The sequence below is a fragment of the Centruroides vittatus genome, unplaced genomic scaffold (genome assembly GCF_030686945.1).
Source record: "Centruroides vittatus isolate TY-2023 unplaced genomic scaffold, ASM3068694v2 contig_1777, whole genome shotgun sequence".
Classification (NCBI taxonomy): domain Eukaryota; kingdom Metazoa; phylum Arthropoda; class Arachnida; order Scorpiones; family Buthidae; genus Centruroides; species Centruroides vittatus.
Window position 1 is genome coordinate 305,953 of NW_027121088.1, and position 20,865 is coordinate 326,817.

At 28.2% G+C, this 20,865-nt stretch overlaps 1 protein-coding gene across 1 annotated transcript in view; it reads right to left on the reverse strand.

Annotated features, from left to right (window-relative positions):
* LOC136969357 (microphthalmia-associated transcription factor-like) overlaps positions 1–20,865 on the reverse strand; it is a 65,565-nt gene that overhangs the window by 40,307 nt on the left and 4,393 nt on the right. Inside the window, exons 2-3 of the mRNA XM_067263484.1 lie at positions 20,678–20,838; positions 20,423–20,599 (exon numbers count right to left, since the gene is read on the reverse strand). Of these exons, the coding sequence (XP_067119585.1) occupies positions 20,423–20,583 (161 nt within the window). The 5' untranslated portion in view covers positions 20,584–20,599; positions 20,678–20,838. The remainder of the gene's footprint in view (positions 1–20,422; positions 20,600–20,677; positions 20,839–20,865) is intronic.

The window sequence follows — 20,865 nt, forward strand, 5'->3', positions numbered from 1 at the left end:
AAATTAACATTAATTTATAGGACAAGAACCACTATGGTCTCCTTAGTTTACCCCGGGCTTCAGGAAAAATTCCCAGTTCCCCCTCTCGATGGCCTTATTGTTCATACATAATATTTGCATATACTCAATGCTGTAGTCGTAAACTGAGCGGAAGATATACGGTTTCATTACGATATTTTTCAGCATATAAAATTGGCTTCAGAAAAAAGATAAAAAGGAATTACTTGTAAAAAAATGAAAATATTGGTTTAGTTGTTTGAAATAAAATATTGAAATAAATAAATATAAAAATTCGTACAACCAAAAAGTGTACAATATTTCTACGCAAAAAATACAACACAGAATATAAGATGCATATTGTCGTATGCTTTTTTGTACGACGTACTGTACAGCTCTGAAAATAGGCTGTATTGAAATATTTAGTATTATGTTTATACTATTGAAAAAAGGATTTCTGTTAGACTAGATGTTGCTTGTCAGAGAGATTAGTAAAAACTAGTTAGACTCGCGTAACTGGTTATATAACAAAGAAACAAAGAATACACAAAGATTACACTGTCTTGACTCACGGAAGGACAGCGCTGGAAAGGTGTTGTATTTATTTATCTTAGAAAAATAGTTAAAAGAAGAAAAATCGATTTCAAATCATCAAAGCATAGAAAATACGACTAGGCCTAAAACATTTCTTTTTCTAACTAGTAAGATCAGTCGATGATGATTCAAAAATGTGAATTACGAAATAATAATAAAAATAATAAAGGTAAAAATAATAAACTATGAATGCTTCTAAGTAGCAAGCAGTTAAGTAAGCAAACTAATGAAAAGCAATGGTATTGAGACAGTGACCCTCTATACGATTAGACTCAAGCCAAATAAAGACTCGATAGCATCACAGAGTAAAGAAATATATATCGGATAGCATTAGACCCGAGCCAAATAAAAAAGTCATATACGGGAATCAGAATTGCCGATTTTCGGGGGTTAATCTCTCCGCCCTCCAAATGCCTATAATAATTCTGAATATCTCGTTCGAAAGATAATTGTTTTCGTAGGTAATGTACAAAGTTTAGAATTTTTTATAAAGAGGTTGCTGAAATACGAGTATAGACGAGTATATGCAATCGAAAAGTGCAAAAATCACCAAAAAGCTATTTTCTTCTTTTCTCCATCTGGTACTGCAGACGATCCTAGAGGAAAAACTACTGGATCTAGAAAGCTCAAATTTTAAACTTAAACCTTTTTCGTTATCAGCGAGGCAGTGGCGTAGCGTAGTAGGGGCGGCACTTTTAGGGGGCGGCAAAATTTCACAATAAATAATAATATCTTGTAAAAATTTGAACCTGTACACAATAATGATGATTGTTCTTGCTGAAAAGTTCTTTAGAATTACTGTATATTTTAGTCTTTTAAATTGAGATACCTAAATAAGGGGGCGGCGGAATTTTCTTCCGCTCCGGGCGGCCTCCGACCCACGCTACGCCACTGCAGCTAGGTACTCGCCAAGGTCTGCATAAGGTCAGGACACGCTCTCGTAATTCTATGCTACAGCGGCCATGTTGGGGCATATCGATAGAGATCACCATACGTGGTCCCTGCGTGAGTCGACTATTATTACGTATATACGTATCAGAACGTTAAACAATGGGTTATTCTGTGGCACCTAATTGTAAAAGTAAGTCTACCGCCCTTCGATTGTTTAGATTTCCTGCAGATAAGCAGAGGAAAGCGAAATGGGTGCAGAACTGCAGACGGGATAAGTGGCAGCCAACTGAACATTCTAAACTATGTGAGAGTAGTGTATATTATGTATTTTTCTATAGGTACTGTCTTTGAGATGTACACTCAAACCTGTTTTTGTGCGGTGGATAGGGACAGCATAAAAGAAAACGCATAAAAAAATCGCACAAAACTTAACGAGTAGCTATAAAAAATAGTTTTCGCAACACAATTAAAAAGTATTTTTTATGCGGTAGATAGGGACCGCATAAAAAAAAGTCTCACGTAGAAAATAACTCAAAACCGTACGAAATAACTAGGAATTGCTTTTTTAACTCCTTGGGCCTTTTTCTGCAATCCCTAATGGGGAAAAAAATCCTCTAAGAATTTTATTTTTTATATTAATTAATTATTTCCACTTAAATACCAATCTAACATTAAAAAGTTAAAAATAATCGTTAAAAAATGATTTTATTTGATAAATATAGCTGCAGAAAGTGTTATTTCATTTAACAAGACGTGAAATTTCACACCCGCAGTCTAAAGCGGGGGGGAGCTAACTTACCGCATCTGTTCAAATATAACATAATATTTATGATTTTTATGCTATTAGAATAAGAGGGGACCGAAAAAAACGTATGAGAAAAAAATTTTACTGAATAAAAAATGAAAAAACCTGCTGATGTCATAGAAAACATCCAATAGAGTTTTAAAAAATTTTACAGGAGTCAATTATGTTCCAATTTGATTGAAATTTTCATATACCGCACAAAACAAATCGCACAAAAACAGGTTTGAGTGTATACGTGAGCTCACATTAAATTATTTGTTGTTCAGCTTCATTTCGAAGAATCTCAGAACTGTTAATCTCAGCTTTTCTGTCAGTGAGATTACACATTTTTGCCAGAGATATGAACAGTACTTTGAATGTAAAAAAACTGTATGGAAGCAAAAACTCATTTATGCGTACTTCTGCTGACTTCCGAAAATGGTATTTTATTATATTCGTATCTTGTGTGTTTACAGAGAAAGAAAAATATCATCAAATTGTGTTTAATATTATCCTTTTTGATTAAATTTTATATAATTAGGAAAATATGACGTTTAAGCCTTTGTAAAGCTAAAAATGTTCATTAATTAAACGTTAGTCCAGTATTTATTTTTAATGCATTAATATTGTATTGGCAAATACTTTAAAATAAAATTTTGGATAACTTATGTTATTGCATTACTTTACAAAGTGCTTATATACGTAATTGCATCAATTTTAGCACCTATTTAATTAGTTTCATTCACGACAGCGAGTGATGTGGATGATTGTTTCTTTTAAACTATTTGATCGAAAAGTTACATAAAATTGGGGATGCATAATCATCCGAAATTATTATTATAATTTTGACTGGAAATCACTGCATTTCTGCAATTTTAGTTTAATTAATGTCGTATAAAACTGACTGCTCATACAAGTTTGCTTAAAACATGCGACTCAAAATACCCCAAAATGGCGGCTCAAGAAGTAGGTCACGCGTGTCCTGACCTTCTTATACAGAGACCTTGGTACTCAGAAAACTTCCAGTTCGATAAGTCAATGTTCACGGGGTTCCCCGCAGAGCTATTTTACTTTTATGGTTCAAGTTTATGCTTGTAAGGATAAAATTGCATCGAAACGAATGATTTTTATTGAAAACGTTATCCAGAACATTATGCCAATAATGTTTTGGATAGCATTTTGAAATTAAATTTATGTCAATTAAATTTTCTTATCACGATTTTACTAAACGACGAATTAAAAGCATTCGATCGGCAGCCGGGTCACCAGCGCTAACCGAACGTTCGTCATCGTCTTAGGTTTTCATGTAATAACACAATCATTAACCAAAAAACAATTGACATCCAAATAAAAACATTTGAGATGTGAAAAATTATAATTTAGACGATCAAATTTTTTTTTTCTAAGTTTTTCTTTGGTAAAGATAAGCTTGGCGCTTCTAAACGGTACCCGTAAGATTTTTATTCTTTCCTACATTTCGCTTTGAAGCGCCAAGCTTATCTTTACCAAAGAAAAACTCCTAAAAAAATAAATGTGCAGAATTACAAAATAAGCGCTAAATAGATTAATACAAAAGAAAATTTTAAAATTTAAGTCCTCAATTTTATTACTTATTATCCGAAATTCCTATACATATTGATGCAATTAGTACTTATTTTTCATTTATTTTTTCTGATAGTAATTTATACTGACTAATCTGTTTATCATTCTATCCCAAAATGCTATTTTAGATGCAGTTTTTTGCGTTTTTGCGCGAAATCGAACATATTTTTAGACCCATCTAAAATTCTCTAATTAGCCTCGTAAAAGGTGGAGCCTAATTCTTAACGGTTATCTTACGTACGGGTTTATCACACCAAATAACCAATGTAACACATTTTAAAAATTCTTTATTTCTCTACTGTACACAATTTAGAGAATTTTAAAAATGTGTTAGATTGGGCACTCGGTGTGATAAACTCTTACGTAAGATAACCTTTGTAAATATAAATCAAATACTATAATATAATGTAGTAGAAGTACGAAATAATCTAATAATCTTAATCTTTGCTGTTGGTATTATTTGCCCGAGCAACACCGGACTCATCTGCTACTTACTGATAAACAATGTAGATTATTACGCTCGTAACATCAACAGCTTCAAATATTTTTTTGCATTCAGCTCATAATCTGTTTGATATTTACTATTTCTGTATTATATTTACTATAGTCTAAGTATTAATTCTGCATAATATGATTACAAAGATAAGTTTAAATATAAATGCTGTATAATATAACTAGTAATTTTAATATAATAATTTGCTATATTACATTTCAAAAAAAGTAAATTTTCTTTAATCAAACGCGATCGCAACCTTTAGTTTGGTGATCCTGAACTAGGTCATCAAAATTTTTAGACCAATAAACCACTTAATTTTTAATCTCTCTTGCTGCAGACTGATTCCTGAATCTAAATCATGCTATAATCTCTTCGATATCTAATATTTTATCTACTTACATTAAAATGAATTAGCTAAAATCTTTAATAAATACAACGCTTTTATCAATACTCACAATACATTATCTTAATTATATAATATGTAGATAGTGTAAAATAAGTTTTAATGATAAATTACAATTTAATCTATAAAACTATATTATAAAATTATTAATAATAGCATTAAAAAAATCATACATCTTTTCCTATGTGATCAATCCGTTCAAAGAGAAGGTCTGAAACGTTTACGTTCTTCTATTGTTAGAAAGTGCAAGCAAATAGTGCAAGTTCTGACAAAATTTTCTGTCCTAGACTTCATGCAAATTAGTTCAAGGTCAAAGTGGTAAGCGCTAACAGGAAATTTGAGGTCTCAAGAAATTGGGCATAGCACGTTATATAAAATCCAATTTTGATTTAAATTCTTAAATATATAAATATTAGTGTTTAGATAGATTTATTTGCGCTTGTAATTTTTATTTTCAATAATTTTAATGAATATCACGTTATCATAATATAAAATAATTAGATTATCTATTCAGCGTTTTAATTGAGTTAATTTTAATAATTTTTGTCTTTTAAAATTTAAAGTTTATTATTAAAAAACTAAATTTATCATCCAAATATTTAAAAAAATATATAATAACGTTTAGTAATCGAATTATTTTGCGTTAAACCTATCACAAATTTCAGTTTATATTTGCTATCTATTTTGATGTAGAATATTAACTTTCCTGTAATCTTAATATTGCTTTAATTGTCTTTGATTGCTTAATCAAATATTTTACATTTTAATACAAAAAAATTAAGAAATTTTACTGGTTATCAGTAATAAATATAAAATAAAAACCTTAAAATTAATAAAAAATTTAAAGTATATATTTTAACTTATTATATTGTACTACTGGAGAAAACGTTGTGTTTAAATTGAAATATCTCAAAAGTTTGTTTTAAGTTTTAATTTAATAATGCATGAATTAATGTTTCCAGGAGCAGTATTTGAAAACTTCACAAAATAAATTAATAAACAAACAAAATAAAATAAATATTGAAAAGAATTATTAATTTGATATTAACACAAGTAAGTTTTTCCAATAATAAATAATTGTAAGTGCAATCAGAGTTTATTATTTCTACTTCAATTTATCATTAATATTTGTATTACAAATATAAAATAAAGTTTTTATAAATAAGTTTATCAGCTGCAATCAATAATCCAAGATTGTACGATTTAGCTCACTAAGTAAATAAAGATAACTATAAATTCTTAATGTATTTGAGAAAATGTAATTTACAGCGATCGCGCTGCATAAGGTCAAAATCGCCACTTGGCGATATCTTTATTATTAAAGTGGCGATAAAATCCTAGTCCGCTTGTTTCGATATTCGGCGTAAAATTGAATCACATTTCAGGAAAAACGCAAGACGCTGAGCTTCCGTACAATGGGAGTCCCGTGCACCACATATCTAGCGATTTCATGACGTCACACGGCAAGTTCGGGAAGAAAAGTAGGAAGTGATGTTGAGAACTGAAGGTAATTTTGTGTAATGCTGCCTAGCGTTTCCAGATTGGGATTTTTTATCAACCGATAGAAATTTTGGGGAATTTTTTGGACTAACTTTTTCCACTCTGATCTTTTTTCAATAAACTAAAACAAAAATTTTGACATGACACAACCTATGAAATACTATTTAAACATTGTGATCAAATGGGCTGTTCGGAATTATTCATTCAAAAATGATTCCTATTGCTAGCAAGGGGAGGGTCAGACGTTCGGAGCTCCGATTCGAACGAAACTTGGCGAGCACGTAGCCTTAAACATAAACAACTTGTCGTCCAAATAACAGAACCAAACTTTTTAAGCGTTTCCAAAAATCGGGCCTATGAAAATTTAGTGTTTAGCTTATAAGTCTTTGGAAGTTTCATCTCCAACAGTGGCGATAGCCGAGTGAATAAGACGCGGAGCACTGGAGCTAGATGATGTAGGATCGGAGATTTGGTTTGGTCTAGTTAATTTTATATGTAACTTTATTATTTTATCGCATTATTATTATTCCTCACATTTAAATTTTATAAATCAAAAAAATCAAAATTTGTGACGTCATTTCCTGTTTAGCAAAAACAAGCCTCTATAGATTTAACTTTTTAATGTTGTTAAATAAGACTTATTTCTTCACGTTTATTTTCAGATATTTTAATATTGTGTCCTCACAAGTGAATACGCTTCAGACGTTACTGCATGAACGAAAAAGACAAGTGATATGAAAATAGAGTAGCAAATCGCTGCGTTTTATTTAATTGTTACTTATATAAAAAATTTCCTCGTGCGCTTATGGTTGTTACACTACAACACTATCATATCTATTATTAAAGCTGAAAAAAATGGGCATTTTCTTTGTCACTGTATGCCAAAAACGGCCACTAGGGGCGCTCCTATCTATTATTTAAGTTAATTTAAATTAACAATATAAATTATTTTATATTTATTTCATATTTTTACAGTATAATACTCAGTACATTATGCAAAAAAAAATTCTTTCTAATTCTATTACTCTATCTATCTTTAATTGTATTGCGACTTATTGGTAACTCATTTGTACGCTTTATAATCAAGTCTTTTTCTTTAAAATCTGCAAAGTAGCACTACATTCTAAAAACGCTTGTTTTACAAACTTTCCTTCTGAAAGAGGTTTTCCGTGGCCAGCAACTTGAAAACTAGCAGCTGTAATGTTAATTTTTGGAATCAAAAAAGTTTTTAAAACACTGGTTTGTGAATTATATTTTTTTTCTTTTGTAAAAAATATGTTCTTCTTTCTTCATCTGTTGAAAGGCCGAGATTAGAATACAACTTTTCAAAATGTCTTTTTACATTGTATGTACGTAAAGTGACTTTTTCGTTACAAATTACACACGCACACACACAGTCGTTTTATTCTTTTCAATCACACCATATTTATCAAACCATTCTGTTTGATATGGACTGGAATTTGTATCGTTTGTTTTTATTTGTTTAACCGCCGACTTAGTACAGGGCTACAACTAAAAATATTTATATTTAGAATACAATAATTTGAGAAGAAATTTCTTATTAACGTACTTGATATAGATAGATTAGACATTACATATATATACTTTATTTTTTAATATTTTTGATTGTCTGTTCTCTCTTTTGTGATAAAAAATAAGTTTATAAAACTCAACGCGTGGGTCATTTAAAAAGCCTGCTAGGTCAGAGTCTGACCCGCGGATCATACGTTCGCCACTACAGGTCTAGAGCCATAGTTACGCAAGCACAAGTAATTTTATTTAATTTTATTATGAAAGCATGTTAGTTATTTAAAAACGTTTAACAAACTTATCATTTAAAAATATTAACATTTTTTAAAATGAAAAATAAATAAAAACACGCATAAAATGCTTCATTAAACCGAACTATTTTTTCATGTTATTTTTTCGGCTGCTCTATGATAAAAAATATATGATAAACGAAGTACGCGGGTATTTACAACTATTTATTTTCTGGTCTGAGTTCCTCAAAAAGCACATAGAAACTCTAAGAAGCAATAATTTTTCGCTAGACTCACTTTTGTCTATTGCGTTTATTTTTCTGTCTACGTCGGACTAAAATTTTCCGCCGCAGGTTATTCATTGCAATGGACTGCAGAGAGGCTGCTCACTTTCAACCGAGAAAAGAGATAATTCTCGATACGGGAAGACACCCGACAGTACCCGAAAGAAATCTCGATGTCATCTGAAAGAAACATCATAAGCGCGTCGTCCGTCGGAGTATTTATCCGTCCGGGCAAACATCCAAATCCTGTGAAAGAGGCCTAAGGCGTCAGCCTACCGCTCTGGGAAACGCTGGATCGGTCTGAACGACTGTGAACGGTCGAAAAATTCTATGAATTTTTTTGGGCGGATGTGTCGGCCCCTCCAGTGTGAGCCTGACCGAACTTATTATGGAAATAAGAAAAAATAAAACTCTTTGTACTCAAAGGGCGAAAAAAGTTAAAAATAAAAAATAGCGAGTTTATAGTACTTTAATAATCATTTTAAAAATGAGCATAATGTACTTAAGAAATGAAAACATAATGTGAAATATAACAAAAAAAAAAAGCACTTCGTTAACAATCTAAGAAATATTTAATGAATAAATAAAATATTAACATTTATTAATAATAACATTTAAAAGACGAATAAAACAAATGAAAGAATAAGTTTTTTTTTTAAAGTATAATTGAACAAATCTGTTTTCTTTACGCGAACAAACACTAATTCATAAACTGTATAAACAAACCAATTAACAATGGCGTGAAGAAATTCATGTAAACACAATTAAGTAAGCGTATTTTTAGTAATAAATCTTAAATAACTAAGTATGACTAAATTTTACAACAATTCGGAACGATCTAAGCTGCACTAAGAAAACTGTGTGATCCAGTTTGAATTAGATCATTGAATATCCATATAATAACAAACATTGAATAAAATGGTCGCCATATTAAATTAACCAAATAATAAAAAAAAATTCTGAGATAACTTTATTACAAAATAAATATGTAATTTTTTTTAATTAAAATTTTGAGCTATGAAATTACATCGCCTATTATATGCAAATAATTTAATTAATTTACATTTGTAAAATTTTAGTGTAAAGTAATATCTCTCAATTACTTTTACACGAAGAATTTTTTTCGCGGAGTAAACTGAAATTACTTAATATTACGATCGAAATAAGCTTTCAATGATAAATTGCCATTCACAAATTGAGAAAATATTTCAATTTTCTGTACATTTTTTAAACTTTAAATTTATTCTATATTAATTAAATTCAATATGAGATATATTTAAATGTTTATCCAAGTAAATTAACCATATCTACATCCGGATCTTTTATCATCATTGTCTGCTTTCAACCTCAACGACGCCATTTTGATTACAGGAAAAATAATAAGTACTAGTACTTGTAATCATATAGTCTAAATAACAGAATTTCAGATCAGAAATTGAGCAAACTATTTACGTTAAACAAGAAAATTTAGTACAAATGCCTTTGAATATGTAGAGGAGAAAAAATGAAGAATAGAGTTGTTGCCTGTCATGAAGGTAAGGAAACGAATTGTCAGTTTTTTATTGCATTTTTTATTAGAATATTATATTTCATAATGAAGAAAAGTCCAGAATTTACACTAAATAATAACTAAATACTAGATATGTGATTTTTATAGTTAAGCTAAATAAAGGAATTTGTATCTAATACAGGGTGGCCCAAACGTCAATTAACCATGTTTTGTGTTACCTGTTCCAAGTAAATTTGCGAATATTAATCGTAAACTTAAAGCGTTGTAATTTTTGTATTGCTTAAGAATATTGTTTTGAGCAAACTTTTATAAATTTTATTTGTAATTAGTTGTGTTAACCGTTTCGAATTTTGTAATTTGAATATTTGTTGGAATATTTCAATTTTCCAATTTGAACGTATTTAGTGACGATCTATTATAATTGACTATTAATAGAATGAAAACGGTTGATTTCTAGTAATCTGTCGATGTTGAATTTTAAGTTAAAGTTTGTAAGTAATAAAATATTTGCACAAGGACAAGTCTTTGCAATGATTAACGGACTTTTGGATTAACGGATTAATCTATATCAGGGGTGGGCAAGCAAGAGTTCAGTGAGAGCCGAAATGTAGGTTTTACAAAATGTATGGGAGCCGCAGTTTTGTACTGTCGTGGCGGATAGTATGGTAAGGCGCGCGATTTTATTATATAACATAAATATAAAATAAATATCGAATTTTTTTAATAAACATATTTTCACAAAATTATAAAAATAAAATTGTAAAAATAATAATTAAAAAAAAAAATAAGAAATTAACACTTTTAGCAAGAGCCGCATGTAACTCAAAAAGAGCCGCATTTGCCCATGCCTGATCTATATTATGACGTTATATTTGAAGCAAGATTCGATTGATTCAAAGACTAGAATAAAAATTAATCTTCTGTCTGCAATCATTGCAATTTGCGACATAGATTGCAGTGTTTTAAACGAATTTGCATTTAAAAACAAGCAAGCCTAATATTAAGCTTTATTAATGCTTTTACATACAATTTTTGTATGTATAAGCATTCGTTTTCACACTTTTTATACCTGTAAACCTCATGGTCTGGAAACTAAGATTGCTTGCACAATTTGCACATTAATTATTAAAGTGATGTTCATCAGAAAAGATCATTATGACTGTCAAATAAATTTAAAAAATCAGTTCTGAACTCTGATACATTGAAAAATACAAAAATCAAATATTGGTTAAAAATTGTTACTTACACTGCAACCAGAATCAGTGAGATCTATAAGGTAATATAATTCTCTGTAGTACAAAAAACAATACGCCTCACACGATTGCACTTTGTCGCTCAGATACTTCTTACCGAGACTCAAACTTATATTGAAACCGCAAAAATCTCAACATTTTGAAGTGCATGTACAGAGACAAATGAAACCCTACTGCAGTCAGAATGTTAAATTAAATAATGCAGAAAACTTGTTATCCCTAGTCCAATGACATGGATGCGAATATCTGGCTTTAGCGAGACAATTCATATCCAAATACTAATATTTCAAATAGTGAATGTAATACAAATAGTTTTTTATATTCTGATCGCAGAAATCTTTGTTTCTTAAAAACTATATTTAAAAAGTTATGAAAATTAATAAATTTATAATTATTGAAAGATAAAATAGATAACACAAATTGTAAAAATTTATGTTTTCGTGAATTTACAGATTCTAATCAACGACTGGATCTATTTATTATCAGTTTTTGTGAATCATCATAACAAGTATAAGTTTTCGAATGATTCATTAAATATCCTACGAAATGTGCTCAGATTCTGGAATAGAAGTTTTTCTGTCTGTATGTATATATGCATGCTGTCTTTTAGTTGTATTAAAACAAATAGAAAACAGCATACTTGAAATTACTTATTTAAAATAACCTTTGCCGACATTAATCGATTGTAATACAGTCATCAATGCAAGAGAAAGATATTTCATTTGCAAACATTTCATGAACTGAAATGAATCTTCAATAAGACAAAATATTTTACCAGAGCACGATTACTTCGATTAAGTAAAACATAATGCTTTGTAACACTTTATGTGAATCGCCGTTAAGAGGAATAACAACTAATCTTTATAATTAGTTATTATATATATTTAAATATTATATATAAATTCAAAGCATTCATATATTTAAATAATTTATAAATTTGTTAGAAAATAAGATTTTCAGAATACGTGTATATGATGTTAATTCTCGACGAATGCAAAAAGAAAAAAAATTATCGTAAAGCTACTGATATATTTTTTAGATGTGCTTTCTTATTTTAGTGAAGTTTAAATTCTCTTTTTTTATCATTTGAAAAGTTTGGGATTAGAAAGTTTCATGTGTTTTACAATTTTGGGCTCTGAGAACCTTGAAACGTTGAGAAATGCAAAAAAGCATTTGGGGGTAATTTCTGTATGTGTGAAGGCATAATTTTGTTAACCCTATTTGAAGCTTAATAACTAGTGATGTAACGAATAGTATATTCAGCCTCAGCCGAATACCGAATATTCGGCCAAACTATTCGGCTTGATTAACGCACGTTCGAAAATTGGCACGCAAACCACATTATGGCAAGGATCGCGCACCCTGCTCTCTCTATTGGCCCGCTGTCACTACTATTTTTTCTTCCAGTAGGTCTAAGTTATTTCAATTAATTAATTAAATTATAATTATTAAAGTTAATATAAGATGAAGCCTAACGTCTACCTCTAATGCCAAATTGGTTTATAATTTATGTAATAGCCGTAAATAGCCCGATATGATTCGGCAGTTGTTGGTATTTAGATGTAAGTTATAACTTACATCTAAAGTTATTTTATTTGCAATCGGTCTTTTTAACTCTTTAATTAAGCACTAAAATTTTGTTTTTACTACGTATTTGTAGACTGAATAGTACCCTAAGGATATATTTTACTGGGGACACATGGTCTAGTTTCTCCCCAGTTGTGGAACAGTTCAAATATATTATTGGGAGTTTCTATTTGTGAAGTTTTGTGATATTTTGTTGCTATTGTTTTTGTCAATATTTTTAAAATTAACATGATTTCAAATGTTACCTTTTGCATATAATGCGAGATGCTCATTCTTTCCTTTTATATATAAAATAAATTATATATTAGTTACTCATCTTCTAGAAATAGATAAATAATTCTTCCATTAAATACGATAAGTTTCAATAAAATGTTTTGTAAATCATTTTAAAATATCGTAAAAAGTATTAAAATATACGCGAATACGAATATAACATAATTAACTAAACAATAACATTAATGCCCGATACATTCTAACCTACACGTCATCAATGCCATAAGATATCAGACTAGATAAAGGCTATAATATTATTTAATTACGAAATAATTTAATACTAGAGTTAGATGCTATTTCTTATTAACTTTAATAATTATAGTTTAATGTTCAGCATTAATAAAAGTTACCAAAATGATTAATTTACTGTGTTTTTGTTATTTCTTACTCCTGTTTTTAGGTATTAGGTATTCGGCCGAATAGTGAAAAATAGGCCGAATACCAGGTAGTAACCGAATATTCGTTACATCACTATTAATAACTCCTGTGCTTTTTGTCGAAATTTTCTGAAATTTTGCAGGGAGGTTTGTTTATTAGAAGGATTGACGCTATTAAATTTTGGTGTTAAAGATCAAGGGGTAGGGAAATAATGGGGGCGTGTGTATCTCCAGTAGGGTCAGACTTGATGACGATTTTACTCGTTATTAGCATTTACAATTTTTTTTTTTTTAAATAAAACTCATCCCCACCCTTAAGCGGTTTGCCATTTTATAATAGTTAAAATATAGACAATTTTAAAAATAAATTATGATAACAGATGGCGCCACCAAAATTTTAAATGTTGCCGGGAAAATTGAGCAACTTGTTGCTGGTTCATTAATCAAAGTCGTAATTTTAGTTTTTGTTCTTACTTTCTTTTTGTACTGTATCTTTTTTAAAACTTTTTGAACTTCCATAAAAACTACATAAATCTATTAATAAATAGAATAAATATTATTGATTTGTTGTGAAACAGTGTTGTATTGTCTTGGAAGTGTTGAACACAAAATCGTGTTAATAACAATCACATGGCTTTTTCCACCTTTATTTAGTTGATACGGTACACGTTTCGGGCCTTGTGCCCCTCATCAGTCAACTAAAATAATATAAGAAATAGTGTATACAGCGTTTTAACATAGTATTAAGATTTATAGTATATTTAGCCAGGTGGAAAAAGCCATGTGATTGTTATTAACACGATTTTGTGTTCAACACTTCTAATAAATATTATGTTGAAATGTATTAATATTAACTTAGTTTTTGTTCTTGTTCTCACATTAATGTTTATAAAATAATTATTTACATATACAGTAGACACTCGTTAATTTGAACTCAGGTCGACGGTCTAAAGTCTAAACAGTTCGAATTAAAAGGAGACAATTTGCAGATGCTACAGAACGAAAAAGAAAAAGATTTTAACACCACATCGCAAATAGAATAATGTTTAATCAATGAGAAATACAAAACAAAGATACAGTATCGCATTTAATGGAATAAAGAAAAAAAAATCACAAGTCATGACATGCAAGCGCCAAAGGATGACCGTAAACCGTTTTAACTGTACGCCAACTGATTTGAAATGTTTTTAAATTTCAATTAACTTAATTTTAATTTATTAATGTATTTTTAACTTAATATATCAATTTTAAATTCAATCGTTAAATTTCAAAAATGGAAAGTCAATCTACTAACACGCGCTCTTGATTCGAATAAACAAGAGGCGGCACAATGGAGTTCGAATTATTAGGAGACTTTTACATTGATTTAAATAGGAATCAGAAGGGACTAGTGATCAGTTTGAATTAAGAGGAAATTGAAAGTAACGACAGTCTACTGTATATGTAGGCTATATATTGATATATGTATGTAGGCCTGTATATGCAAAACATTTGTGAACTATTCTATAAAATTGGAGTGTAGATATTAATCACATTATCATCTTCATTCCAAAATGTATTTCTTCTAATTCATGTTACTGAATTTTATTCTAAAAATAAAAATATTTTGTAAAAATGACAGGAAATACGATGGCGGAATTTTATGTTCGATTCGCCATTGTATAGCTAAGAAATTTTAAAATTTATATTTCAATAAAATTAATCTAGAATAAAAACTAATTTAATTACCTTGAACATTTTTTTAGAATTGTTAATAAAATTATGAAAAATATAAATTTAAAGTTTATTTTTTAAAAACTTTATTTTAAAACGAGCAATTATAATTTTGATATCTGAAATTTTTAATCATATTGTTAATTTATTCAATTTAAAAGATATGCGCTCCACCTCAAATTAGAATTGTGGTGTCTTGCGCGCCTGTACATCATACTTTTCCGTTATCAATAAAGTCGTGCCGATAACCTTTCTAATTCCTTTCAGGGGAAAATGTTTGAATTGAAATAACGTGACTTCCGATGTAAACTAGAAGTCCAAATATAGTTAATCGGGGCCTTCTGCCTTTACGCTTTCCATGTCTGTTTTGAAATTTCATTTATCTAACACCGTTCTCGAGAATGAGAAAAGACAGACGAACCGACGTACAACAGTGGGAACTTATAGGTGTGCAATTTTTCAAATTGCAGCCCAATTATTATCGCTTGTGACTAACTTTCTTAAAAAGTGTATTATACTTACAAAAGTTTAATGTTTCATGAATATCATGTAAAAAAGTATTTGAGGAAATGAAAAACAATTCAAGAGTATTTTTCCGAAAGAAAGATACATTTAATAGAATAGAATGCATAATTGAGCATTTTAGATAAACATAAAAAACAAGTGTTTAAACTTAAATCGAATTTCAAAAGGTTAATTGAACTCTCATCTATTTATAACATTAAATATTGTAGGCATTTTAGACGTTATTATTCTTCCTTAAATAATAAATGGTATTTAATTTCATAATTTATGTTAAAGACATTTAGAGATTTATTTATTTGGAAAATCCCAAAGTTATGAAATTTATTATAATACGGTAGTGTTATTGTATAAATACAAATTGAAAAATTTGTAACTAAAGTTTTTTTTTTCTTTTTCTTTTCTTTTCAATTTCTGATCGAAAATGTTTGTCTATGTGTTCTAGTAAACTTTTTAAAATGCTTTTTAAATGCTTTTTTCTTTCCTATAAACATATTCAACATAGTCTAAAAAGTAGTTTAAAAATTATATTTTTCAACTATTTGCAACAATTGACTTAGCATATCTAAACTGATCATCTGAACTTCAATTAATTGGAAACAGTTCCTGGGAGTCTATGAATGAAAACGTTCAAGCTTTTATATAGGCATAAAAATAACCGTTCCTGCAATATCTTTTGCTAAAACACACTAAGAGTACATTAAATACGTATAAAGTTTAAAAAAGGAAAAAATGAGGTTGTAATGAATACTCTTTAGCCATTAAATATTTAAAATACTTTTAAAAACTTACTTTTTGTCACAACAAGATACGTAATGAAAGATGAAATTTTGTAATGAAATACCCTTCAAAACTTCTGATTTTTTTTTTACAATTTATAGAATATTTTTAATTATTACCGTCTATTACTGAATAATTCTTTAAAATACAACTTTAAAAAAACCAGTAAAAACAATTTTAAAAAATGCATAGATATACTTTTTATAGACCGAATACTTTTAGCAATTCGTATGTTGTAATGCGGTTATGATGACATTTTTCTCCTAAAATTATCTGTCAAAAAATGTGCCTTATGAAACCATGTCACATAACTATGTTTGAATATTAGAATAGGTAATTATAAAGAAAATAAGAACAAAAATCAGCTACAACATCAATGAAAAACTACAAAATGATTGGCAATTAGAACGTTTGTCAATTAAGATAAACTTATGAATGCGTTACAAAATTAAAATGTTAAATTTATTTTTAAAATTATAAATGCCAAGTTATTTTAAACTTATTTTTGGAATTAACTCGATTTCGGCCAAATAATTGTAATATGAATTATTTCAGGAGAATGTTCAAAAAGTTTAAAAGCATATAGGCCTAATATAAAAGTTACTTTTAATGCATTGAATTAAGTTTCATATTCAGTTTTATAATATGTTCAATTCACAGAAATACCCTGAGTTAGTAAACTGATACAAAATAACTTTGTATCTATTTATTAATATTATAAATCAGTTTATTTACAAATACAGTATGTACTCGTAGGTGTATATTTTGATGAATCGATTACAGTTTATTCTGTACAGAATTTATTCTTGTCGTTTTTAGCTCTAACAATCTTTATGCTTAATTAATTACATGCAATTTGAATTCATTTCAATGAAGAAAATAGCGTGCTTTTTAATTCTAAAATAAAATAAAAAAAAAAACTATCTTTTTATTCCTCATACTACCGATTTCGATGTGAAAGAGTCCAATGATGAGTCTGTTTTATATTGGAATAATAGATACAGTTTAGAAAATTGAGATAGGCGAATAGTACGGTAGAATTTTTTTTAATCATGAAAAGTATTTAATGCAAGTAAACTAAAACATGCTTATACTCACGCACTAAAACACAAATAAACAACCACATAAAACAAATTACTTATATATAACTTGATAAACATAAAGCGAAATTTAAAAAGTTTCCTTTCGTATCTGTTTAGAAAATTTCTGACTCTAGTATGAGAGGAACCGTTAGTTTGAGCAAAACAAATAATCGATTATTGATTTAAAATATTTCGATTAAAATTGAATATGATCCAATACAACTTTAATGCTTTGATAATATATAAATTGAAATTAAAGCAAACTATTGATTGATCGGAGGTCGGATTATATATATCTATTTATTAGACTACATCTCACAGCTATGACAATGTAATATATCGAGTTAAAAACAATAATATTTTTATATAAAATAAAAATATATATTTAAAAACACTATTTTACTTCTACATAAAATTATTATATAATAATACAGGAAATCAAATTTATATAAGCCCGTTTCATGTTGGAATAAATAATGGATATAAGATGAAAGTTGAAATAAATGATAACTAATTAACATTTATATTAACATTAATATAAAAATCTATAAAGATAAATAGAAAAAAATTAATAATATAGATTCCAATGGAATAAAGAACAGAAAGGAAGGAAGCTTTTTCCTCCTGAATATTAATTAATAGTAGCCTATTTGAAAAGCTAACAAAAAGAGCGACGCAAGTTTTAGATTTTCCTTATCATGCTCATTTTGCTTTTCTTTTCAAACATGAAAAATTATCATGCCAGTTTATCCTCTCAATTACATCCAGGAAAATAAAAGTATTTAAATTTAATATATCGTAAATTGCATCGTTAAGTCATTAAGATAGATTTATCAATTCAAACATTCTTATTAAGCTAGCGATTAGTAGACATATCAACTAACATCGAACAAATAAACTATATCGATGTATCTGATATACTGGAATTCAGACATTAATGCTTCTGCGTTAATGTCTGAATTCCAGGATATACTGAAGAAAATCATATTTCTTTATGAAATTCTATCTCTGATTAACAAGGAATTTATCTATCTTAATTTCAAAATATATCTTGCAAGTTTTATTAAAGTTTATAAAAATTTATAATATCATAAATTTTTGAATCTGAATTTTCAAATTATGATCCGACAGAATTGCAAAATAACCAAATAGTTAACTCTATTTAGAAATGTGCCCTTTTAAAATATGAACTCCGCTATAATTCCGGTTTATTGAAATGAAAAAATATATATATAAATATATAATATTAACCCACGGCTATATATAGCTTATCAACTTTTCGCGACAACTTCCTGAAAAATTAAACAAGTTTACTGATAATTTTTTAAAGTGAACTTTATACCCTTTATAAACGACATAAAGTTTACTGTTTAACATGAAGCGATTTAAAAAAAGCACATCTACTTACCATCAACGTACAAGGAACTTCGAAAATAACTTCGAAAATAAATGCTAAGAATGATTTTTAGTCAGTTATCAGTTAACTATTATCAGTTTTGTTATTTTTGATGGATAGGCAAAAGTACAAAACTGTTCCTCTTATCACATTAGATTCACCCATTTCTGTCGTTTTATCAGTTCACCTACACACTTCCACTTCATGTGATATTACAATTAGAAACAAATAATGTTGATTTAAATTAAAAATGAAAGTATATCGTATTAAAATATTATTTGTATTTATTTTATTGTAAATAATTTTTAAAGTTGAGTTTATTACTATTAAAAATACATTGACCTAACCTTTTTTCTTTCATTGGTAGAAGTGAGAATTGCGATAACTTAACATGACTCAGTGTCCTTCAAACTAAAACAATAGTTTAATCAGACCAGTAAAAGCTGAATTATTTTATGAGGTTTAAAAACTACTTAACATTCATTTGTTATAAAATATTAATTTACTCTTCGTGAAATGAGGTACTCAACTTTCACATTCTCAACTTTATTATATTCATTGTGAACATATTTATGTATATAGTCCATATAATGAACTGAAATCAAATATTTTTAAATAAGTATATGTTTCATAAAATATTAAATTAAATAATTTCTTACATTTTGTTAAAAATTTTATTAATTCATCCTTCAATTCTATGAAAATTAATATTTAATCATAAAATGGAAAGATATCTTTCCTGTTATTCAATATTTCCTCAATGACTCATGTTTACATTTCCTCATTTTGTTAAATACAAAAAAAGTCCTTTTTAATTAGCGAAAGATGAACTGGTAAAATATATCAAAGGTCTTTATAGAAAACTTTATAATCGTTATCTATTAGACCAATTATCTGATAATTTTGATTAAATTGTATTATTACCGATAACAATATTTGAAGTCTGATGTTTTTACAGATAATTAAAATCGTCTTTCGTAATTAAATCACTATAATTATAATATAATTTATATTGTTATATTATACTTCCATGAAGTGTAACAATATTGGATACTTACTCATAAACGAGTTAACAAATTCCCGTAATCCGAGTTCTATTTATGTGCTATAAGACTATAGATACTACGTATAACGCCTAATTAATTTTATAAAAATTTATATAATTAATGATTTCTATGAAAACGTTATAATATTATGTATAGTAAATCATTTTTTTTTACAGTTATACTCTACTTACTCTTACATCATCTCATGTTATTTGTAAATTAATCCTGACTAGAAAAACAAGTGTCTAAGAATATTTTGACCTCGTAATGATGCTATGTGCCTAGAGCTAATCTGTTTTGTTAATTTATAATGAAAGTGAGTATCTGTTCAAACATAGTTTTACATACACACTTGTTTTAAATAAGATAATTTTTTTTCTAAAAAATTATACTTATGTAATTATAGTATTAAAATCTACATAGTTTCTTTATTAAAAATCTATATAATATCTATCCTTTAAAAAAGTTATTTGTATAAATGAATAAAAATAAGATATCTATTCTATTATATATATACAATATACATAATACAATAGTACTATAGTGAATCAGCTTACTTCTATAAATCTTACCTCTCTGTATCGTTTTTCTGTACAGGAGATGCTAATGATAATCCTACGATAATAGGAGAATTTTTTTTCTTTATCTTTCCATTTGTTATTATCTGTCGGAGCACAATTGTTTTTATCCGTTTTCTGGAAACTTTACTTTTTTTTGTAGTAGATGATGGCATGACGGTTGACAATTTTCTATACAAAAAAATAGCATCGATAACAAATTTTCAGCTTTTAAAATGAAATCACAGCCTTTTCGTTAAATGTAATTACCAGTTTCAGACGAGGGTGTATCTGCGACAATTAGGACAGTTCCAATTTTTTCTTCCAGTCTTAGTTTTTAAACCAGAGCATGTACAAATTACTAGAATTGATTGGAGGCTGCATAGCACCCACTTGCTTATCATCAATGATGCAGAACTAGTTTACTTAATCTGTAACAAATCATATCATATATTCTG